The sequence below is a fragment of the Oculina patagonica genome, chromosome 1 (genome assembly GCF_052425735.1).
Source record: "Oculina patagonica isolate OP01 chromosome 1, crgOcupat, whole genome shotgun sequence".
Taxonomy (NCBI): domain Eukaryota; kingdom Metazoa; phylum Cnidaria; class Anthozoa; order Scleractinia; family Oculinidae; genus Oculina; species Oculina patagonica.
The window spans coordinates 18,887,772-18,913,063 of NC_135758.1; the positions used below are offsets into that span (position 1 = coordinate 18,887,772).

The 25,292-nt window shown below is 37.0% G+C and overlaps 1 protein-coding gene across 1 annotated transcript in view; it reads right to left on the reverse strand.

The window, feature by feature from the left end:
* The window catches only part of LOC144660371 (tetratricopeptide repeat protein 37-like), a 48,947-nt gene that overhangs the window by 16,593 nt on the left and 7,062 nt on the right, over nt 1–25,292 (reverse strand). The window contains exons 5-35 of the mRNA XM_078520978.1: nt 19,863–19,955; nt 19,214–19,243; nt 18,908–19,015; nt 18,222–18,363; nt 17,405–17,539; nt 16,484–16,585; nt 15,904–15,964; nt 15,196–15,268; nt 14,632–14,727; nt 14,313–14,369; nt 14,048–14,094; nt 13,766–13,892; nt 13,117–13,196; nt 12,499–12,598; nt 12,161–12,213; nt 11,733–11,804; nt 11,353–11,388; nt 11,176–11,260; nt 10,820–10,851; nt 7,814–7,914; nt 7,435–7,537; nt 6,266–6,358; nt 5,861–5,947; nt 5,636–5,720; nt 5,363–5,410; nt 5,211–5,289; nt 4,902–4,963; nt 4,578–4,634; nt 4,162–4,230; nt 3,520–3,594; nt 522–693 (exon numbers count right to left, since the gene is read on the reverse strand). Coding sequence (XP_078377104.1) covers nt 522–693; nt 3,520–3,594; nt 4,162–4,230; nt 4,578–4,634; nt 4,902–4,963; nt 5,211–5,289; nt 5,363–5,410; nt 5,636–5,720; nt 5,861–5,947; nt 6,266–6,358; nt 7,435–7,537; nt 7,814–7,914; nt 10,820–10,851; nt 11,176–11,260; nt 11,353–11,388; nt 11,733–11,804; nt 12,161–12,213; nt 12,499–12,598; nt 13,117–13,196; nt 13,766–13,892; nt 14,048–14,094; nt 14,313–14,369; nt 14,632–14,727; nt 15,196–15,268; nt 15,904–15,964; nt 16,484–16,585; nt 17,405–17,539; nt 18,222–18,363; nt 18,908–19,015; nt 19,214–19,243; nt 19,863–19,955 — 2,560 coding nt within the window. The remainder of the gene's footprint in view (nt 1–521; nt 694–3,519; nt 3,595–4,161; nt 4,231–4,577; nt 4,635–4,901; nt 4,964–5,210; nt 5,290–5,362; nt 5,411–5,635; nt 5,721–5,860; nt 5,948–6,265; nt 6,359–7,434; nt 7,538–7,813; nt 7,915–10,819; nt 10,852–11,175; nt 11,261–11,352; nt 11,389–11,732; nt 11,805–12,160; nt 12,214–12,498; nt 12,599–13,116; nt 13,197–13,765; nt 13,893–14,047; nt 14,095–14,312; nt 14,370–14,631; nt 14,728–15,195; nt 15,269–15,903; nt 15,965–16,483; nt 16,586–17,404; nt 17,540–18,221; nt 18,364–18,907; nt 19,016–19,213; nt 19,244–19,862; nt 19,956–25,292) is intronic.

A 25,292-nucleotide genomic window follows, 5' to 3' on the forward strand; every position in this document is an offset into this window, starting at 1 on the left:
CTAAAACAATTATTCGCCTTAGGCTCAGTGATTATTGTTGAATAATCCCCTTGACTTCGTCTCGGGGATTATTCAACAATAATCACTTCGCCTTCGGCGAATAATTAACAATTATCCTGCGAAATCGCGCGGAATATCGCCTGATACTTAGCCGACGAGGCCGTAGGCCGAGTTGGCTAAAATCAGACGATATTCCGCAAGATTGAGCAGGATAATTGTTTTATTATTCAACAAATTGTCAACGAAACACATTTTGCACATAAAAAAACTGTAATTGTGCAGCGCTTTACAAGATTTCGGACGAATCTTTACAACCTACGAATATCGCAGGATATCTGTTATGTACGGATGACAGATATCGTTAACATTTTGACCATATATGGGCAGCGCGCGCATCTGTTGAATAATAATTGTTAAATATTATCCATGACAGAAATGTACCAGGTGACCAGGTTGAAAAAGAAACATGACATTGTTGTTTTAGTAAATGTTATACTGATAATTTTTTAGGAATGCAGTACCTGTGTATTTACTGAGAGCAGTTGCTGATTGTAACACAGCTTTTCTGTATTCAGGATGAAGATGAGAAAGAGTGGGAACTGGTTTTTCTTTGAGTACCACGTGATTTTCAGGTGATGTGTTTGGCGCAAGACTCGAGCACACCCAGTGTGCATAGCCAATGCCTCCCTCGACCTACGATGACAACAAACACACGTATCTAGTCAGCTACCTCGCCTGGTTTTGCAGGTATGGGAACAACTAATCAGGCGTCAAGTTTGTAAATGGTCGACCGTTTATCAGGATGTTAACGTTTGTCGCTCACAAATGACTTCAAATGCAAACTAACTTCAGCTTACATTCACTACAAACAGTAAATACTACATCGCCTCAAAAAATTCAACTAACTTTGGTCCTTTTTGAGCAAGGCTTTGAACATTTACTACCACAATGCGAGATCTGTTCAAAATGTTAACAGAATGTTATAGTTAGGTACCCAGGAGTCCAAAATGTGACACCCATGGGCATTTTTGTCTGATTTTTGGCAACATAGCTACTTTTACTAAATCGAGTACGCTGATTTCGAAAATCAATGTTGCGAAGCTTAATTCTTGCGTTAAGATGATGTTTTGATGCATTTAATTATGACGTCATGATCCAAATAAGGAATTTTCTTTCCTTTAGCTATTTTAAGCATAATTCATCCAGAAATTCGTTCAAAACATTATTTGTATTCTGTAAAATGATTTTAAGAATTTTCTGATAGTTTTTATACCGTTTCTATGAATATCAAGCCGTCTTGTGAGAATTGACCACGCCCTCTCATAAAAATTCACTTTATCACGGGTATAGTGTTAACATTTTGTTTAAAAATGAATGTGATTCTTGTATTAATAGAAAGTTGTAATTGAATTGCTCCACAAACATCAGCGATGTTTGACATACACCATAACGACTGCTTTTATCCACAAAGAGAGTGGCAAGGAGAGACAGAAGCAAGATAATGGAGCTGAGAATTCTGTACATTCCACACAACAAAATCCGGGTTGTTCTTGTCACGGAAAAATGAGACATTGCAAAAAATTGCCAAGAAAGATCTCGTGACTCTAGAAAATAAAGCAAGATCTTTCGATTGGACAGACTCAGCTTGAACGATTCGTGGAATGGAGGCTACTATCTTCAGACAGAGAGGAAGAACGGGAACGGGAAGAAGGGATGGAAGACAAACTTTCGTGACCCTGTTCGCAAGAATAATCCACCTCTATTTGCCAGCCTTTATGAAGTTAAAAGTGCTGCAACTAGCCGCAAAAAGAGAAAGACTTTAAATTTGCATGGAAACCAGAGTATTCTATGTTGTCTAATGACGGTGTATGAAGGCAGGCACGAGATAAACATGCAAGCCATATTGTAGCATCTGAGGTATAATGCTGGTGCCACTGTTTCTCGCAGAAATGAACCCCGCAAGTGTGAAACAAGTCAATTTTAGCAGACGTTCTCAAAAGAAAAGGTCAAGTGCCTAGAGTAAGTTTGTTCTTCGATGGCTTCGCCCTGGTGGCAGCATACTAATTATGGTGGCAACTATTGGCAAACCAAAAAATGCAAATGCTTTCGGTGGGTTTGCGGAATGTTACGTAAACCTGCTTTACGGAAAGGTCCTGGATACCAGAGGATTGATGTGTTACTCGATGGGAGGCACTCCATAAAAGCAACGACAAGAAGTCGACGCTCCAAGAACACGGCGCGGCCTGTGAGCAGAGTCATTGAAGTACGTAAGAGAGGTTCAGTTGCGGCCGATGAAGTGGCGAGCATTTTTGGCACTAGGAGACAACAAAGCGGACTTTGCACGGATTCTCTCAGATGAACTTATCTCGCAGGCACTGACTCTGCAATCGTAGTATGTCTGGTGGTTTTTCATACGAAGTGGATTCTGCTCAGATCCTGGCCATGGCTTAGATGTAGCCTTTTTGAGATCCAACCAAGAGGAAGCCGATACGAAGTTTGTTCGTTATGCAGTCAGTCATAGCGGGAATGTCGACAACATAATAGTTTCCACTCGAGGCACAGACTTGCTGTTACTTCTCCTGGCTAACAGTGTGGACATGGGCAGGAACTTCAGAGGAACTACTTCATGGGCAGGAACTTCAGAGAATCCAACGTAAATAACTTTAGAGGATGTCTCAGCAAATCTTCCTAATAACTCGTCAAGTTCATTTTTACCATCTCACACCATCACCATTGTGAAATAAGTTAGATTCAGCAATATACAAGACAATCAATAAAGTTTTATCTCTAACTATAACAACGATGATATATTACGACATTAACTATGATGTTATTTCCATTTATTTTACCACAAAACTTATACGAAATGCTGAAACAAGGGAAACTCGATATATGAAAATTGTAATGGCGTCATTCTTGATGCTCGCTAGCTCTTAGCTTCAGCGTGGCACGACGACAATATTTTTCTTTCTTATTGCAACTATAGCGATTTGTTAATACAAAAATCGCATTTGTTCTTTGACAAAATAACAAAACTATACACCCGTGATAAGGTTCCCGCGATAGGGTGAATTTTGTTAAGAGGGCGTGGTCAATTGTCACTAAAGGGCTTGATTTTCACAGAAACAGCGTAAAAACTCTCAAAAAATTATTATTATTATTATTATTTACACTAACAATGCTTTAAATGAATTTCTGGATGTATTATGCTTAAAATAGCTAAAGGAAAGAAAATTCCTTATTTGGACCATGACGTCATAATTAAATGCATCAAAACATCATCTTAACGCGAGAATTAAGCTTGGCAACATTGATTTTCGAAATCAGCGTACTCGATTTAGTAAAAATAGCTATGTTGCCAAAAATCAGACAAAAATGCCCGTGGGTGTCACATTTTGGACTCCTGGGTACCTGACTATTATCTCTCAGAGCAGCCCATAAAAAGTGCTTACAGCTCACGGGGGGGGGGGCTGCGGTCATAAAACACTTGTAAAAGTATTCTGGATTTATGTTTCTTACATGTGAACCCAGCTCTGTGGTGTGTCTAAACAGATCCATAGCTTCTTCACTTCCAATAGTCTCAGCAATGCTTGCCTAGAGATCCAAACAAATAAAAAGCAATCAATAGGCCACAAAATTATCGAACGCTTCGGCTCGGATACTTGAACAATAATTTGAAAAGACCAGTACATTTTGAGTTACCGTAATGATTCAATTTATCGCCCCGGGCGCTTATGTACTTTTGGCACCTTAGGGGAGGGCGCTTATTCGGGACAGGGTGCTTATTTAATTTTTGGCGAAAAAGGCAAATTTTCAAAACAAAACTTTAATATATTCTAAAATAAATATCAATAACATAAACGGTAACAGTAAGAAATTGTTGAAAGTTCAGTTACTTTTACAAGAATTGTTCATTTTAGCAGTAAATATTTACATGTACGGTACGGTGAATTTTTATGAGTTTATCTTTTCGACGTCGACGACTTGCAACGATAGGAGCGCTTCTAAGAATAGGGGCGCGTATAAGAATGGGGGCGCTTACAAGAATGGGGGCGCTAATTAATTGGAATAGGGGTGCTTATTACAAAAACACATTCGAAGGGGGGCGCTTATTGGAAGGAGGGCGCTTAATTGAATCATTACGGTACAATGTTTCATCACCTGTCCAATCCATGCCGCAGTGTAAGATGGGTCTAAAGCTTGAGAATTCTTGAAGGCTTCGTGGGCAAGCTATAAAAAACATCAATATAAACATTGTATTTCAGTGGTGTTGCAGGAATATAAAAGGAGCATAAGATTATTGCACTACTTGATACAAGCAGTTGCTAAGCGTAGCAGGGTAAGACTTGTGCAATATCTTTCCTAAGTGAAGTTAATGGAAAACACTTCTTTGAATAGCTTACCTGATTTCTAGTATTACACAAAGTTGCGCTGTGAACAGTTTCTATGATCACTGTTATTGTTATGCGAAAATCAGGACGCAATGTTTGTGAGCTCAGATGTGATTCTCGATGTTAGCGGAATGAGCTCGCGATGATAGGCTAGATTGATATGTGAAGATTTTCAACAGCACTTACCTCTATTTTACCATGTTTTAGGTACAGGACTCCTAAATTTGTCCAAGCTATAACATTCTGCCAACAGAAAAATAAAAAAAATGGAAGCTTTAGAATAATTCACTAAAACAAGTTGAAAATGTCTGGAAACAAAATGGTGAGAAAAGGAGTTCATTAACTGAGCCTGTGGTCTTGAAGTTGTTGGTCAGTGCAGTTGCTAGTCGACCATTTACCAAACCCTAAGTGAGATGCTATTGTGAGGACAATAGGAATTTGAAAATCTGGGTAGTTTTCCCCCTTTCCCTAGTTAAGAAACTTTTACTATTGACAAACCTAAACACTTACATTAGGCTCAGTCTTGATCGACATGATGAATGAGTGTTGACTAAGGTCTGGATTGTTGACTTCTGTAACAAAATAGTTAACACAAGTCAAGAACACTCTAACTGGGCAATCAGTCATTGACTAAAATGGTTTTACAGCTAGCTAGCCAAGAATCCAGCAAATATAAGTCAGTTTGTCATACGCTTTGTAATCATCTAGCCTGTCTGTCGATGTATGAAGCGTTTGCACTTTTCTGTCATATTAAAAGAAAGACCTGATAAGCATGCATGTTAGTTTAGTGTCACCTGTATCATATACTGGCACTGTTACCTTTAGAAGCAGTCACTACTCCTAAGCTGTTCCACAGTTTGTGGTTGGATGGCTGCAGGGTTATTGCTTTCTTCAAGGCCTGAAAAAAGTAAAAGGCAAGGTAATGATATGAAACTATACGACAAAGAGTAGTACAAAATATAATTGCATACCTGCACAGATCTATGAGCCATCTTTTCTTTGTCATCTCCTTCTAAAATCTACAGGGAAAATAGGAAAAAGTAAAGAAGTTTAAATTGAAAACTGCAGTACAGAATGCATGAACGTACAGCTTTAATGAGAAGTCCTTACTGTACTTTAAGCCATAAAACATCGCTAATTTTAGTTAGTTTTCATTTTAACCTCAGTTTCCTGGAGATCTTTGAACAGCCTTTTATCATCGTTTTCTAGGTATCCAGGGCAAACTGTACTGATATGTGACTTACCTTGGACTGTTGAAAGCAGTTGAACCCTAAGTCACCCCACAGACTTCCACATTCAGACTGCAGTTTCAATGCTCTTCCATAAGCACTACAATACAAAGAACAGTAAAACCAAATAAAATGATATTCGATACTCTACAAGTTTAATCCGCTAACTACAACTAAACGTTACCATAACCAAGACTTTAAAAGCAGAACGTCTAAACTGAAAGTTCAATTAACACTAACCTTGACCCTAAAGCAAGAAGCTGTTTCTTGTTGAGATCACCGGGCTCTCCAGGAGTGTACTTCTTGAGATTGTCTGGAATTGTCCCTCTACGGAACAAAGCACCAAAGAAACACTTTTAAAAGCTATAAGCAAATAAAAAACGGTTATCCAACTTTTTAAGGTTTGTGTATCATCAGACTTTGGCTTCAGTCCAAGAAGCTAGCATTGCCATTAAATAGACTCCTAGATGGTATTCTAGTCCATCAATGGTCCCCCCCTCCCAGTAGTTTTGTCACGTAACCTAAAAAAATTCACTGGAATTCATTTTGTACACCTGGGTGGAGAGAGGTACTGTCAGAGTTAAGTGTCTTGCCCAAGAACACATTACAACCTGGCAAATGACCAGGAGTTTATTTTAATCTCACCTAATGGAGCTATCCGATACAGGGTGAATAACAGTACAGCAATCACCAATGAGTTTCCAAAGACATGACAAGCCAGGTCTACACTGCACTGCTCTGTAAAAAAAAAAAAGAAAAAAATCAAATTTGCTTCCCTGACTGTGGTTCGGTCAGTCGGTCGGTCAGTAGGTAACATGAATGAGAAACAACCAATAAGAATTGCTGTCAGATGCGAGAGAACTGAGGGAGTACAAAACTTAACACTGCATTCTTGCCACTGACAACAGTGAACAAGCCATGAATTATTCAAATTATAATTACACTGGAATTTGGTTTCTTGAACCTCCCAATAACTCAAACCAAAAGTTGTTTCCCTTGGATTTGCCTCACCAAGTGGCCACTGCAAATTTTGACTACACTAACACGAGACATTCAATGTGAAGAGTTTATTGAGGATGCGTCAGTCATTCAGTCATCTTATACAAAATGTATCCTAATACAAACATCTGATGCAAAATGTATCCTAATACAGTTATCTGATGCAAAATGCATCCTGATTACAATCTTGATTTTAGCAAAAAAGAACAGTTTGTTCTAAGAGTATTAAGGTGTGTGCTACGCCAGATACGAAAAAACCACTAAAAACCACCCTTTAGAAGTGGCTAAAAATAAGTGGAAAACGTATTCCTCATCTAATGCAGCAGCACGAGACCCCGAGGAAAGGGCACTAAATAATCTAAAGCATTTCTCAATAGACTTGTTAAAAGCTGAACGAACAACACTTTAAAGAAAAAAGAAAAGCAAGCGAAGACGAGGACTGACGACGTAGAATGACCTAAATCACCCGCCAAAACCTATATATACCTAGACATCCCATAACAACCCGCGAACCTCTCAATCGTGCCGTCAGAATAGTAATTTCTGTCTAATTCATTCATTCAAACGTTAGAAATTACATTTTTAGCCCCGAATTTTCGAACCAACTTTTGTTTCCCTTGGAGGAGAAATCGGGATTCCAGTGTACAACTCATGAACTCTTTGCTGCTTTTGTGGCGTGGATGTTATTAAGTTTTTCCCATGTCAGGCTAACCAGATCTGGCTAACCTGTCCTGGAAATAATGGGAGTGCTCATGGTTGAACAGGTATAAGGAACTAGTCAGGAATCTAGCAATTGTAACCTGATATCGACCGACCTGGCTAAAACATTGATAGCTTCCATCACACAATCCACAGCTTTTCCATTAAAATCTTGCTGCAGTGCTGCTCGTGCTTGGTTTAGATATGTCTCTCCAAGGCCTACAAGACACAAGATAAGAAATTTTCAATAAGTAAGGGAAACCAAAAGGATCAAGTCGAGAGTTGACCAGTATCACCTTTGAGTGCAAAAACATAGCCGGGCCAACGTTTTTCAAGTTAACCCAAAAGCATAATCTTCTAGAATTTGCCCATCCATGCCCCTTTTTGGCCTTTCTGTGTTTCTTTTGAGTTATTCTGCAGTTTCTACAGTTTTAAGCCGTTGTTGTGATATTTCAGTTAATTCTATGACCAGTTTACGTTGAGAGTTGGTATTACCTTTGAGCGCAGGAACATAGTCCTGTTGCATCTCCAGAATCAATTTGTATTCCTTGATTGCTTCACTGTGAACACTCAACAGCTGTTTGATAGCTGCCAACCTGAACAAGGAATGGTTAGAGCAAATTTTACTAAAGGACTGATACAGCAGCTCCTCTCAAGTTGGGAAACACTCTGAACTATGGCAGAAAAAAATCACTTTCAATAATTTGTTTTCAGAAATTTAAGATAAGGCACAGTTACTTTGGATTACGTAATGGACCCCAAGTTTAGGGCATGGTCACATAACCAACACAAGAGAATAGTTATCACCTCTTGAGCAAAAGTTTGTAAAGTTATGGCTTATGTAGGGCAATTATGGGAGTTAAGGTTTCTGCCTTACCTATTTTATACAATTCTAAAGGTTGTCGGATATCTGACAGAAAAACTAAAATTGATTGTTGGATTCTGTATGAGCATCACAAGATAGACTGCACAACAAAAAAAGTCATTCCGGGAATCGCCCTATTTATAGACTTCAGAAAAGCCTTCGATACCATTGAAAGGGATTTTATTAACAACTGCCTTGAAAAATTCAATTTTGGGCCGAACATCAAAAACTGGGTTAAAATTTTGTACAACAATGTCTCCAGCTGTGTTCTTAACAATGGATTTGCATCGGAATTCTTTTTAGTAGAACGAGGTGTTAGACAAGGTTGTCCGTTGTCCGGACTTTTGTTCGTAATTGGCATAGAAATACTCGCAAGAGAAATTAAAATTGATACCGGCATAAAAGGCATTAATGTAGGTGAGAAAGAAATTAAAGTCTCTCTATACGCAGATGATACCACTGTTTTTGTTCGTGACCTGGATTCTGTTGACCACTTACTAACTCTACTTGATAAGTTCAAAAACCTCTCCGGTCTAGAAATTAACACAACAAAGTCTGAGGGAATGTGGCTTGGTCCATGGAAAAAGAAAACCGAAACTCCCTTTGGCTTTCGTTGGCCGCGGGACCCGATAAAAGCTCTTGGTATCTTCTTTTCGTATGACACAAATAAAACCAACGAGTTAAACTTTGCAGAGAAAATCCGGAACTTAGAAAAGACGCTTAATAGTTGGAAGAGAAGAAATTTAACACTCTACGGAAAAATAAACATTGTGAAAACTTTCGGACTTTCAAAATTAATCTACAATGCATCTGTTCTTGTCATTCCGGAAAATTTTATCAAAGAAATCGAGAAATTGATTTTTGACTTTATTTGGGATGGAAAGCCCGCAAAGATAAAAAAATCAACTATCATTGGTGAAAAAAAACACGGCGGTCTTAAAATGACTGACTTTAACATCATGAATAAAGCTTTAAAGGTTGCTTGGATACCACGTTTGCAAACCAATACTGACGCGTCCTGGAAGATAATCCCTGAGATCGCATTAGAACATCATGGAGGCCTCTCTTTTCTGACACACTGCAATTATGATATCAACTCGCTGCAACTTAACCGCCTCCCAGGCTTCTATCACGAAGTCTTAAAACATTGGCAGAGCTCAAAACAAGCCTTTCAGAACAACACATCTCTACACAACGAAATAATTTGGAACAACCGCAACATAAAAATCGAGGGTAAAACAACTTTTTACAAAAATTGGTTCGAAAAAAATATTCTACGTATTAAAGACCTTCTCCAAAATGATGGTAGTTTCCTTTCTTTTGAACAATTTTCCGAAAAATTTCATCTTGAAACACCTTTTACTATATATTTTGGATTGATCAATTCCATTCCGAATGACTGGAAAGTAACAATTAAAAGAACTCCCCGGGAAACAACAGAAAATGGAAATCATAAAACAAACATAATTTCTACCAAAAACGTCTACTCCGCTATGTTAAAAAACGTATTTTTACCCCCAACCGCTGAAAGCAAAATTTTAAGGTACGGTTTTAACCGAGCAAACTTAAACAAAGTTTATGAATTACCCTTCCAGATAAAAAATGACATAAAGATATCAATGTTTCAATATAAGCTTATTCATAATATCCTTCCAACAAAAGTTAGCCTTTTTAAAGCCAAAATAACAGATAGTGATTTATGCCCTCAATGTCTCACTGACAGACACTCTTTAGATCACATGTTCTTACACTGCTCTTTAACTTTATCTTTTTGGAATTTATTTCAAAACTGGTGGTCCAGCAAAACTAAAGAAAAGATCACATTATCAAACTGTATGATTTTATATGGAATTCTTGACAAAAAGACGCACTCGTACTCTTTAAACTACACGCTTCTCATTGCAAAATATTCTATATTCTGTTAATGTTTACACGATGAAAAACTATGCTTCGAAAGTTTTCTGTCACTCTTAAAAGAAAGACTTAACATACAAAGAGAAATCGCGATCCAAAATAACAAACTGCCTGAATTCAAAGAAATATATGAAAATCTTTTGTAGTTTTTTTTTTTTTTTTTTTTTTTTCTCTTAAATACAAGTACGTTACCTTTTTTTTTTTTCAATACTACTATTTCTACGTTTTCTTTGTATCCTTGTAAAATTAAGTTTAACGTTAAATGTATGCACTGTATGTAAAACAAATTGTAACGCATGTAAATACTTTTTATACTTTCTTATTATTTTTTTTCTTTATTCCTGTTCCTGTTTTTTTTTTTTATTGTTTCCTTGTACTGTAAGCCCTAACACCAATAAAAGCTTTTTATTGCAAAAAAAAAAAAAAAAAAAAAAAAAAAAAAAAAAAGTCGTTGAAGTGAAGAATGGATTAGGAAAAGTATTATTTCATACATAAAAAGACTTTTATTACAGTGAAGAGAATGACTACTACACACTAAACTGTCTAATAACTAAAGATACTTTTTTCATGGATTTCAAAATAAATTTCTTTTCCAAAATCCTGATTTTTTTTAGCATTGTTATGTTCATGGTCAGGAGAAATTAGACTTACACAACAGGCATTGTAACTTTGTATTCATTATTTGTACTATACTGATCGAAATTGGATAAAAGGCTACTTACTGATACAAGCAGTATAGTGATGAGGGATCAAGCTGTGAAGATAGAAAGTATGTTATCATGGTGGGTCATTACTGTCAGCCTTATTTATTGGTTGTTTGACTTATTTATTATTTATTTTTCTTCATTTTGGACATAATATTATCCAACTCTACTTCCTACATGAAGAGGAGGCTCTGATGATAAACATAATGATAGTCAATATATATAAGCAACCTTTCTCATGAAAACCACAAATTGAGTCAATTCTAAGAGATGTCAATGACGGGATTCTCATCTAAAATTGTACCTCATATAATGTCAACATATTATTTTTGATTAGGATACATATTTGTGAAGCAAAAACACAAAGTTCAGACCTCTGTAGCTTTTGTAAAGGCCTTCATGGCTGCCATGTAGCTTCCTCGACTCATGTATGCCTCACCAAGACATTCCCAGCAATGCCTGAAAATTAGTTTAATAAGAAAGGAATGAGATTAAAAAAAACATTATTAATTAAATGAAAGGAAATGAACAAAACACATATTATATTATACCTGTCTTTAAGATCAGCTCGCAAAGCACTCTGAAAACTATTAAAAGAAAGATCTCAAATTAGGATAAGCAATCTAGTAGTGAGAAATTTACAAGTAAACTATCAATAGTATCAGTCAAGAATAGGTTTAGTCTTTACTGATCATAATTGACCATCTTGCTCAACTCTGGTCTTGCTTTTTACTCAGATAACAAGATATAACAAGTAAAATACCAGATAACAAGTTGTTTAGACATTTGTTGATGAGCACTTTAGATCTAAGAGCTATAACGTAAAAAAATGTATGGTATGGCAATCAGAAAAGAAAACAACTAACTATGTGCTAAGCTTTAAAGGAATAAAAGGAACAACAAGGAGTACAGCTCCATAATTAATATGTACCATGTGATAGCCTCTGTGCTCTCGTTGTGTTTTAAGTGAAACAATCCAAGTCGCAGCCATGCCCATTTTCCCCTGGAATGAAACAACAACAGACTCATGCATGTTTTGGTACAAATGGTTAGTATCTACGTTTAACAAAATAGCCATTGAAAACACATAAGCTTATTGGCTAGTAAAAGCTGCCCAGAATTTTTTTATAAAGACTTGCAAAAAAAAGTTTGGAAATATTTGAATAAGTTGTCTTTTCTTTGTCTTTCCATTTCTTCTTCTCATAAATGTATTAAATTTCTTATAACTAAAAAACAACAAAATTGATTGCCATTTATTATTAAATAGATGTCATACTTAATGTGTGTGTAAGTAACTGGAAATAAAAGATGGCAATAAAATGTTCAAAGTTCTAAATTTTGAGGAATACTATTACATACTCTCCAGGCGTTGACATTGCTGTTACATTCTTGTACAAGTTGAGTGCAGCAACCTAAAATAACCAACAACCTCATCTCAATATATTAATAAATTAAAAGCAATAAAAAAGATACGTAAAAACCCAAAAAGACCACACAAACGCAAGTGAGCAATGATGACTCAAATCCCTTAACTTAAGCAAACTACTTACATAAGTAGTTCTGCTAATCAGTAAACTCTGAGAAATTACTGACATCTATTTTCTACGATATCTAATTTAGGAAACTTTGTAAAGGGGTTTGTAAAGTAATCAACAAACAGAAGAGCATTAATTTTTTTAACATAACTATTTATCTACCTCATCTTCCAGTTCCATTAGAGAATCTCCTAGTGCTGTTCCAGCATTATCAGAATTTGGATCAAGATCAAAGGCTTTCTGATAACAACGGCTGGCTTTACTGCAAGTATAAGAACAAAATAACTTATAAAATTTGATAGTCCTGATCTTACAACTCATTCAAACTGAAAAAGCTACAGCATTTTAGTCAATATTCAACAGTTAAATGAATACTTTGATAGTCAAAGTAACTTACATGACCATGTTCTCCTGTTTATATGGTACATGTAATTCAATAGGAATATTTCCACAAGCTAGGACAGGACATATCGACATGACATGGTCCTAAATCTTTTCATCTTTCTTCAGATAGCACAACTTAAAATGTTTTTGTTTTTGCTTCTTAAATTTTTTTCCGAGTTATAATATAAACGTAACTCCCAAAAAGAGCCCTAAGTTTTAAAATACAATATTATGTATCTGAACATAATAATTATAAACAAGTAGCTTAGTCAATAGCCTTCATTTGTTTGAATGGTCAGACAACAGGACCTACAGTTAGCTGACTTGAGACTTGACTCTGGTCTGAGTGAAAGAGTTGCTGCAAAGAGCTTGGACGTATAATAGAACCACACATACCTGACATCCTTCAGCACTTTAAGGTAGTAGTGTCCCAAGTAGAGAAAAGATGGGGAGAAGTATGGATCTAACTTGGCTGCCTGGAATATACATTTTATAATTCACAAAATTAGTAGAGTTCTGTGAGCCGGTTTTATCATCATTGATTCTTCATGTCCTCCTGCACCTGCATGTAGGTTTCCTGTACATGACTATGCCACAGAGCAGCCTTTCACTAAACAAGATGTTTTGAAAAGAATAGATGGAAGTCACAAGATTTTGCAATCAGTTTTTTAAAATTTAATTTTTTATTTTACACCAGGCTTCTTCTATACCTCGCATTTTAGATCTCATATTAATCAATTAGTCAAGCAAAAAATTTTGCAGCCAAGTTGAATCAGTCATCAGTGCATTGGGGTAAAATATGGAAGTCTAGTGTTCACGCTCTGCACGCTGATTACTAAAAGAATTGGCACCCAGTGACCCCAAGTTTACCTGCTAGGTCTAACTAGATCTTGTCAGCCTCTCACCACTTGGGAATCTTTACTAGTTGATGTTCTATTGTCAACAATCATTGTGTTCCTCAGACAAGTATTAAGATGTTACTCGATATAGTTATTTCTTTGCTTTATAATAATAATTTTTAAGTTTTACAATCTATAATTTCTACCTTTAAAAACTGGGCCAGGCACTTTTTCTTGTCAGCTCTCAGATTTCCATTCATTTCCCAGTACAACTTGCCAAGAAGAAAGTAGTAAAATGCACAATCTTTATTCCTCTCAATTGCTTCCAAAAACCTACAATCAAAGTGATACAAAGTCAACAAACAGTTACATTACAATAAGATTTTTGTTACATTTATTTAATCATTGAGTGAAATTGGCACACAGGCACATTGTGACATCCACAAAGTCATCTAGCTAGCTCTAATTGCTACAGTATATGAGCATACCTCAATTCTGCATCATCAAAATAACCTTCCCGAAAGCTGATTTGACCCTGGAAAAGGACAGAAAATATAACATTACTGCATGATGACAGCTTATATACACTGATCAGTGTCTTTTTGTGGATGCCAGTCGCAGACAGCCCACTTAATATGCATGAACCTTCAAGCCAGCAGAGATGTCACTTGTAGAATGTGTTCTAGTTTACAGAAATATTTCTTTACTGTGACTAAGTGTTGAATGCAAGATGGAATTACTGCTACATCATACCTGCAAGGCAAGAGCTGAGGGAAAACTCTTGTCGATACTTGAAACCTTTGCACAAATCTACAAGATACAAAAAGGTTAACTTTTTTTATTAGTAAAGGATGTTATCACTCATTATTCTACTTAGCAAGTCTCTATCTTCGCGAATGAAAAACTGTTGACCAGTCAGCATATGCCTTACAGACAGAATGGTTATGAGCGAGGACCCTACTCATAATAATTATTTTATGATTTAATGTATTTTTCAAAAAAACTGATTGAACAGTGAACTCATAATTATTTATAATATTTTTATAATTGTGCATGCACAGATAATACTCACTTGTGTTGCCTGTGCAATATCACCAAGAGTAAGCAGTGTTTGTCCAAGTCCAGTTAGAATTTGTACTTCCTCTTTAGCCTCAGCATCTTTTAGCAACTGAAATCAGAGGTGCATTACTGAAGTCAATTATGATATTTGTTATAAGAATAGAGAAAAGAATAGTTTGCTAAGCTTGTGAAGCAGCAACTGCCTTGTAACTGATGAGTTTCTATCTTCTCAGTCTGTCAATAGCTTCAATAGATTTTCTATATTCAATAGACGCGTGACAATTTTTAACAACCTTTAGAATGGGGAGTGTTACTTGTAATGTTATAGTCTGATAAAGCAGCCCTCTTCTAGTAAGCACATGTTTTTTAGCTAAGCACCCCCTATTCTAATAAGGTTAGCCTCTAATCCAGTAGGTACACTTTGCAAGATGCTTGGACCATCTTCCAGTGCTATAGGGGCCAGTGTACCACTGCAGCAATGCTGAATTAAAAAAGAAAGCATTGCACATCCTGCCTTGAGCTACCAACATTTAATACTTATGTGCTTTGGCAGAATACTTTTTTACAAGTCTCAGACCTCCTCATAAATGTCTCTTGCCGACACTGCAGTTGTTGGGCCTTGTTTCTGAAGAGCTTCTGCCTTGGCCAAGCTGTCAAAAAACAGGGTTTGAAAGTTAATTTTTGAAAAGCAAATATTAACATAATTTTAAGCAACCATACTATAACATTTCACAGTTATATTTATTATTCCATGAGCACATTGGATATGAGATGGTAGATAGCCAACAAGGTGCATAGTGCCAAGTTGGCTATAACTATCTCATATCCAACGAGTGCACGTGGCATAGTTGTTGTTGTTGTTGTTTTAATTGCAATATTTGAGCTCCCCAGCTGTTCTACTATTGTGGTCCATGGTATAATGAGCTCATACAGTATACCATGGTCTGTAAACCAATCAAAACTCAGGAATTGCAATATATCATGGCTAGTTTTTAACAAACTTACATATGCATGTAGCTTAAATTTATATAGATTGGATAATGCATGAACTCTGACTGACGTAAAAACAGGTTGTCAGAGAATAAAACTTGGAGAAACAAAGTTATGTTGCTTTACAAGCTTTTAAATCAGAAAGCATATAAAGTCCTGGAAAAGTGATATTTAGTTGCCTTTCAAACAGCTAGGCTCAGATATCCAAACTATCATCACATTTATGATTAATTTTGAAAGTACACTTATCTATTAAATCGGACGTGTACTGAAAATCAAGAACACACTTAATTACCTTAACAATCTTTGCAGTTCTGTTCTTGTTTCAGGCATGGATGAATTTATACAGTCAAGGCCTTTAACACAGTAATTGAAATACATGTAAGAGGATAATTATTCAAAAGTGTACTGTAATTCATATATGAACATATATAGTCTAATGTACATGGGAATTAACAGTAGGTTGAGAAAGAAAACTTTAAGTGTTTATTGCTTCAATGACAACTCCCCTGGAAAATATGCAATTGCAAGCTTCCAACAACGGGCCACGACTCCTGAATTGAGTTATTCTGAGCTTGAATAAATAAATGAATGTATTTTTTGTACTTCAATTTAATTTTGGCTATTCTCGAAATATATAAAGTTAACTTTACTATCCCAAACTAAAGTAAATATAATGTTTTTTTTAAAAAATAGTCCCCTTGGAGATTTTGTGTTCCATTTCAGACAACTAGATACAAAGAAAGAAATGAGTCTTTCTGTCTATTTTCCACTTCAAGGCTTGGGTGACAGACGAGGATGAGGTTGAATTATGTACTAGTTAACCAATTTTATCCAAGGAATGTGAGTTACAGCAGCACTGTTCGTACACATACCTTTCTTTGCACTTTTTACAGCTCCTTGATAGTCATGAAGACTGATCTGTGACTGACAGAGAGATAGCCATCCAAAAGGACAGTCACTGAAAGCCTGCAGACCTAACATGTAGCAAAGAAAGATCTTTGATTTAGCACTTGCAAAGGTTTTCTAATTTATTGGCAAAATAGACTATGCTGGATACTGGAAGAGCAAACTTAGCTTGCAAACCACTAGCAAAAGGCTAGTTCTTCGGCTACAAGATTCTTGAGTGTTCTTCCAACAGCCCATGGCATGTGTATGAATGGAGCATTTTGTAAAATAGTATATCGCATTTCTTGACCTGGCATTTTGACAATGTCATTTGTTATACAGTCAAAGTAAATCAAACATTCCTCCGAGTAATAAACTAAGTAACAAATTTATTCAATTTGATGGAAATTTGATTTTATTCATCATTTTAAACTTTCACTCTTCAAATAAGTTCAAATATCCAGAATGAGGGATCTATTGATTACATAAATGCTGTCCACTTGATCCATCAAGTACTTGCAAATTAATTTTGACAGACTATAATCGACCTCCCTACTCACAGAATACCAAAATATTTTTTCACCCAGGGTGACGTCTGGTATAACTAATTTCTCTGATGTGGACATCATATTGCATTAAACATATTGTAATTGTGCATAGACTGTCCACAGCCTCTCTATTTTTCAACCCAAAAAAGCGAGAGAATTGGCGAGCGAAGCCAGCGCGAGCCGTTCTCACCACGCGCTCATCGATTGAAAAAATACAAAAAAATAGAGGGCTGTAAACAGGAAAGAGTATAATTATAAACAATCGTAAAGTTGTATGTATATTGATCCTTCCATGGTTTAAAAATATTTATTTAATTTCCTTTCAGTTACCTTTTCTCCTTAGCTTGAAATTACTCTTACCTTTTTGTAGTAAAGCCCTTGCCATTAAGAACTCTTTCTGATGAAGCAAAACACTTCCCAGTCCAACCATTCCTATTCCTGATCCAGGCTGGATGTGACACAGCCTCTGAAACACATTTGTCATCTCTGGTGTAGCTGTAAGTAAATACAAACTGATTAAACATACTATTGTCTATAACATCATGCTTCTAACACTGTGGCTGTTTCTAATTAATGGCACACAAAAAAGGTGCATTCTGGATGTCTGGGACAAGTAGATTTTCCTACTGGGCAAGTAACTTTTCATGCTCACTTGCCCGATGGACAAGGACCCAGGCACGTAATTTGCAAACTTAATCATAAATAGGTAAACTTTGAGAGGTGCTTGTTGATAAGCAAGCTGGAATTCAATTTTTGTCCAAGCCCTATGGGGATAACCTGAAGCATCCTGCAAAGGGGGGGGGGGGGAGCAGTACTTCTAGTTGCTTCATGCTGTAGCCTACTGTTGTTAGGAGCAGAGCTGTGCTCTAGCAGAGCCGGGTGCCACAGACAACTTACTTTTCTCTTTGGGTGACTTGTATAACTTTGCTATTATAAACTTTTAAGAGCTGGGCACACATGATTCCTTAAATAAGAGCCTTTGGGCACCCTGCAAGAGCACAGCTTTGATGAGCCATTTTGGCTTAATGCAGAAGTCATCTTCATCTTATAAAAGTCCACAAGATACTTCCATTATAGTTACCAGACTAAGTTTTCTCAATATGCATAATTTCCTGCATTACTATCCTAAGAATTGCATAACTGTGAGTCACTATCAAAATGATTAAGTTACACTTACGGGCAGTTATCAAAGACTGAACAAATTCCTTTCCCAATAACTCTAAGGCAAATGCAGAAGTAGGAAACAACTTTGTCATCGATTTAGCTTCATCACAAATCTTCTGTCGTTGGTCTTCATACAATTCATTGTCTTCACCAACCTGTGCACGATCAGATTAGATCATTTTATTTTTTGTCAATAAAGGACAAAAAAATCCCCATGAAATTTTAACACACAAAATTAAAAACCCATAATAGAAAAATTAAATCATTGTAATTTACTTAAAAGTCACTTTTTAAATATTAAGCATTTTGCTTGTTCTAGTTTACCTTAAAAGTTAATTTTTAAATGTGCATTTTGCTTGTTTCAGTTTATCTAGAATTGCTAAAAAGTTGACACTTTTTGAAAAATAAATTGAAGCTGAGAACGCTTGAATCGCCAAATTTATTTAATGCCCTTTTTTCATATTTGCCAATTGAAATCCTGAAAATAAAACCCTGCTATTATATAACATGTTGAGTTAAAAGGACCCTTGACTCTAGAATGTCAGTAAGTATACCATGAATGCAAGAGTTCAGAATTTGTATCGTGTGCCCTTAAGGTGCAAAATGTGGTAGATGCCATCCCTTTTAAAGTGGAACTGCTTGTTTTAAAAGTGTAAAAAAACTCTTGTTATCAACCAATGATCCAATGTCTCAACTTACCTTGTGTTTGACCAAAAACCTGAGGTAATTTTCAAAGTGTATTTCAAGCTGTTTGTTTTGCTCGTGAGACTGGCTGCCATGAACAACTTTCTCATAAGCTTCCTGTAACTAAAATGATTATTAAAAAGCACCAAGTTTAGTATAATATTTATTACTATATTAAATTTTCTGTTTTAGTGTGCTTTCAGACAAAATACCAACTAAAACGGTCACCCATATTAAGAGTTAAGACTGTTGCAACAATGACATGTGAATAATGAAAAAAATCTGTCATGACTAATAACTGCATTGTTTATTTCGTCTTACTTTCTTAATCCCACTCTCTTCTAATGGTTTCTGCAAAAAAAGAAAGAAAATGGTTTAGGTTGGGTCTCAACAATTAAACTCTTTCCTCAGAGTTTACTGTCAATAAACTATATTTTTTTAACACTTGAAAACACCACTATCAATATCTTCTTCAAGTCCACAAATTTTCAAAAAATTAATAGTGGTGTTGATAGTGGTGTTTTCAAGTGTTATATTTTTAAAAAGTTAAGGTGGCTCTGAAATTGCTCCAAGGAACTTTTTTAGCATTGCAAAATGTTTTAACTTGAGACATGCTGATCATTATTCAGCAATAAAAAATAGGGGTCACTAAGGTTGTTTCTAAGTTATAAGCACTTAATAAACTGAAATTAAGTGTGCTAACCAGTGATGCCAAGAAAATAACCACAATTTGTTAAGAAATGATCAGGCATTTGTTTGAGACTTTTTGAAGCAGTAACTGATAAAGATTTGTAGCACTGACCCATCTGTCAAAGTATAACAGCTGAAAAGTGCTGGAAACTGTTGTGAGCCTCCTTAAAACATATCTCTGTGTGACAGAGTGATGGGTAAAACTAACAACTCACATGGCATATTCCATACATATCATTAATTGTGTACTGGTATATTAACACAGGGTGGAAATGCCAACCTTTTCAAGGATCCTTATAATTCTTGTCCAGATGTCCAACTGCTCTGCAGCGTTTTCAGTTGCCATGGCAATCTCCTCCCACCTATCTGCTGCCTAGATTAAATTAAAGTAAAATTATACAAGACTGTGCAAAACAAGTAATATGCACAGTCTGAACTTGTCTGAACAACAGACAGCGCAGAGGTGGATGGGTTGAATTAGCTTAATCCATAAATTATTAAGTTAAAGTCAAAGTATCTGTATCAATACAGACTTATAATAATAGGGGGGAGTTTTGTGCATTGTAACATTGTAACACGATCTGATAGAATCGGCTGGATGTAATATTTTTGTTCAAAACCGAACACTTGTAATACCATGACTTCTCTGCTAAAAGAAACCACTTAAGACGAGTTTTAATTTATTGGATCCAGGATATACTCCGACAAATAACAGCACATCGTGTTCCGTTTTGATGACATTTAAACTTCATGCGGCTTGCTTGATTTGTTCTCTGGCGACTTGATTTGTTATTCTGGACGGCCTCTACCTCAGCAACAACTTTCAATTAATTTGAAGGTTTAGTTGTTTGGAATCGAGTTGCTTTTGGCATGATGATCGATAACCGCTTAATTCTTTCGAAGAACGCGTGATTGTTTCAGAAGGGATTCTGAACTCAGCAGTGCTCGACACTAACTTTTTTGGATACTAGGCAATTGGCTAGTTGGTACAAATAATCACTAGCCCACAAGGACAAGTCACTAGCCCCAACCCCCCCCCCGCCCTTTCAAAAAATTTAAAAACAGCGAAGTTTGAATCAGCTAATCTCTCAGTGCTACATTTGTTTGAGTCCACAAAAGTACATCTTTCCTTCACTGAGTCCATAGTTAACTAACTATGCTGAGTCGCAGCAACGATGCTATCATCCAACTCGGTTGAGAATATCTTGACCGTGGATCACACTTCTTTTTCTCTTCATGCTGTGTGTGGTCCTCTGGTGAACAATGTAAATCTGGCTCACGATTATCGGCCCTTGAAGGCGGTTTTCTTGTAGGTAAAGTGTTACAAAAGCTTGAAATCATGCTCGTGCGGTCGCTCGCACGAAAACCCCAAGATGGCCGACTTATTATGGCTCTCTCCCAGGTCCCTTTTGAGTGTCATGGAAGCGAGGACAGAGGGTCTTTTCCAAGATGGCATCAGGTTTGCGAGTTGATCGTACGATATAAACCCGTATGCGATGTGGGTCGCAAGCGCTCTGGTTTAAATTACTCAAGCTATGGAAACTAGATCCTGATGAAGGTTTCTGGGAGAAAAACTTCCTAAGTTATAGAGTTGTAGTTGATTTATTTTTCCACGAATCTTACTAGTCTATGGGCTAGTAGGAGAGTACTTTTACTAGCCAAGCATGAAATTTTACTAGTCCTGGGCTAGTGTACTAGCGTTAGTGTCGAGCACTGCTCAGGTGAATGTTTCGTCACGCGTATGTACGGTTCTATTAATAAATTCATCTTTTTTCAGTGATTTGTTGTTTTGCAATATTATTACATAGCTGTGACTTAAGGAAAATGTTGATCTGCTGCACATGGATTCTTAGAACCACAGGGAGCCCAGACAAACTGTTTGTTTATGGACTGTGCACATTTACATTTTTATAGAGAATGTATGGAATTTACCGAATGGTTTGTAGAATTGCGTGTAATGGCGCAAAACATGAACAAATTTGTGCTGAATAAATGTAAAGTTTTCCTACCTTTTGTGTCGTGTTGTTTTTTCGGCTCGAAATGGCGAATTTGAGTCGATTGAAGGATATTTTGCTTTCGCTGTTTACTATACATCTAATTATATGGAAAGGGTGGAAACTCCAACAGCTCCAAAGTAGAACACTTCCAGCGCCGAGCCGATTTTCGTCCTGATAATCCCATCGCACAGCTTTCAAACTAAGCACCAGAAAAGAGGAATGCTTGACGAATCTTCTCGTATCACTTGATCGAAAATTTATCCAAACGGTCAGGAACAAGCCCTCAAACGAAATCGGGTATCCAAAATTTTTTAGCCGTCCGAATGCGTAGCACCAATTTGTTGTGCCGAAGGGAAACGCTATTCCCCAGCCTCTTTGTGATTGGATACAATTGAACAATGGTCGTTCAAGATTTTGTTTCGTGGATAGGGAGGCAAAGGCAAAACAAATACTCAGTAGTATAGGGAGTGATGTCAATGGTGCTACACAACCTTAGGACCCTCGCGCAAAATAATGGCAATTACGACGGCGATGCCGAAAGCGACGCATTATCATTTAAATATGCGTCGTTGTAACTTGTATGCGGCAAAGTGATTATGAAATATTCATACTGACTTAAAAAACGAGTAAGTACCTACATCTAGTCGGTATGAGTTCATTTTTAAAGCTAGCTAGCTTCAAATAAAAGTCAGCGTTCATTTTTCAACGAAAAAAATATTTTACAGCCCTAAAAAAATATCAGACTTTAGTCATCTCACCTAGTTGTTTTACAGAGATTGCAAAACTATACACCCACATGTGAAACTCTCGTGCAAAACCGTTGTTGTGATTTGCTATTCTTATGTCAAGGTCCGGCTGATTGGGAAAACCCCGCGAAGTTCCATCGCGACTTTCTTAGCGCAGAAAATGCAGGCGATCGCGAGTTTGCGGAAAAGTGGGATTTTTTCGGGACAAACGAATATGGCAAGGTATTCGTGTTTAAGTTCCTTTATTTTTCTTTTTCTTTTTGATGTTTTAAACATTTATGGCTGCAATCACTGAAATAGTCCTCATATTATAGGTTCGAAACCTAATTAACTTCTGAACAATCTGAAATCCTTCACATAGCCGAAGCTGGGCACAATATTCTCGTAACTGGAGAGGGAGGAACAGGGAAATCTTTTGTGGTGAAGGCTATCAACAGTTGACTGCTAAAGCAAGGGAAAAAGGTTTTCATTGTTTGTGGGAGCGGTGCTTCGGAAAGAGTGTATTTGGAAGTAAATAAACAGACGTCAACGGTGTACTCCTTTTACTTCGACGCATAGAAGTTACAACGACGCATATTTAAATGATAATGCATCGCTTTCGGCATCGCCGTCAATATTGCCATTATTTTGCGCAAGGGTCCTAAGGTTGTGTAGCACCATTGACATCACTCCCTATACTACTGAGTATTTGTTTTGCCTTTGCCTCCCTATCCACGAAACAAAATTTTGAACGACCATTGTTCAATTGTATCCAATCACAAAGAGGCTGGGGAATAGCGTTTCCCTTCGGCACAACAAATTGGTGCTACGCATTCGGACGGCTAAAAAATTTTGGATACCCGATTTCGTTTGAGGGCTTGTTCCTGACCGTTTGGATAAATTTTCGATCAAGTGATACGAAAAGATTCGTCAAGCATTCCTCTTTTCTGGTGCTTAGTTTGAAAGCTGTGCGATGGGATTATCAGGACGAAAATCGGCTCGGCGCTGGAAGTGTTCTACTTTGGAGCTGTTGGAGTTTCCACCCTTTCCATATAATTAGATGTATAGTAAACAGCGAAAGCAAAATATCCTTCAATCGACTCAAATTCGCCATTTCGAGCCGAAAAAACAACACGACACAAAAGGTAGGAAAACTTTACATTTATTCAGCACAAATTTGTTCATGTTTTGCGCCATTACACGCAATTCTACAAACCATTCGGTAAATTCCATACATTCTCTATAAAAATGTAAATGTGCACAGTCCATAAACAAACAGTTTGTCTGGGCCCCCTGTGTTAGAACTAGAGATACAATTACTGCATTTATTCGATTAAGCGCCCAACCTCGAATAAGCGCCCACCTCGAATAAGCGCCCATCCTGTAGGTAGGAAAAGTTAATAAGCGCCCAGCCTCGAATAAGCGCCCACCCCCACCCCCCTAAAATGAGGGCAATAGAGGAATTTTATATATTGTTGAAGTTGAGATTAAAATTGACTAAGAGACTGAAACTTTCAATGGACATTTAAAATTCAGCTTTTGTATTCCTTCACGTTAAGTTATTATACATTGTTTTCTTGCAAAAGAAACGTACTGCTTGCTTAAAATGGTGAAAATTTAATAAGCGCCCAGCCTCGAATAAGCGCCCACCTCGAATAAGCGCCCACCCTCAAGGTCCAAAAATGTAATAAGCGCCCAGGGCGCTTAATCGAATAAATACGGTATTTTCGCTTCTCGACAGCGCACGCCAAAGTCAAAAGCTGTCTCGCGCAAAACTCGAATAATTTCATATCGATTTGTTGTCGAATAAAAGCACATCGTTTTCTTTCGTTTCAACACTTGAGCGACCCTTTTGAGGTTGAACTATCGGGAAGTTTACGTTTATGAGCGGCTGAATCTTGTTACATGTAACATAAACAAAACTCTCGTCTATTTGTCTCGAAATGCCGAACGATAATCGTCCCAAAACTACGTACTTCAAGGCAAGACAAACACTACTCGATCGTCTGCTGCCTTTTAAAGTTTTTCTCGCAAAGATTTTTCTTTTGTTTTCCCCAACAATACAACACAAAGAAAACTTAGAGGAATGAATAACAAAGAACTGCGTATGTGTTTATGCTTCGTTGCATACACACGTCTGCGTATGTGCGTATCTGCATATGCGTATGCGCTTATGTGCGTCTGCGTATGTGCGTATAAGGTGCATATGCGATGGACGATTATTTCTGAGCGGTACTGTAAAAACTTAAGATGTGTGGTTTTCCGCTGGCTGAGGAACGAAAGAAGCGGAAAACGTTTTTCTCCCACACTGCTGGGAGCCTGGGTTCGAGTGTATGGGGGGTTTCAGGTCACGTGAGACGTTCACGGTTTACTTTGCGTTTGCCATCCGCCATTGCCTGACACCCCCCACCCACCCACCCATGGAGTAATTCTAGGGGCCATTGAGTTTGTGTTTTCATTTAGGAACCATGTAGTTTCGTTCGCTTGATTCGTGTCTTCATATTGTTTTGTTTAGTTTATTGCGAGTCTTTTTTGATTCAGTAATTTTTTCTTGATGTATTAGAGTTATTGTTTTAATAAAGGTCAGGCTGCGTGGTTCGGCTTGGCATGGCTCCCAGTTGTGTGTGAGAAACTTGCATTTTCAAACAAAACATTAAATTGTGTTATAAAAAGAGTTAGCCCAGCTCATTTTAAGTACTTCAAGATGGCTGACCACTGGAGCAAACAATGTGAAAGCATGAAAATCAAATGCAATTATAAAACACTCATGACCTGTGTTCTTGCACAGGTGTGTTATAATATTATTTTTTATACCATGCCATAGAAAATACAGCCAATCAGAATACAGGAAAGCCGTTGTATATTCGACGGTATTCAACCCAACCTTCCCATCGTGCGCTGCGATTGTATTCTCGACGAAATTTAGTAAGCGTATTTTCTATGGCATGGTATAAAATAGTTATACAACACTTTCTCGTGGTATACTAA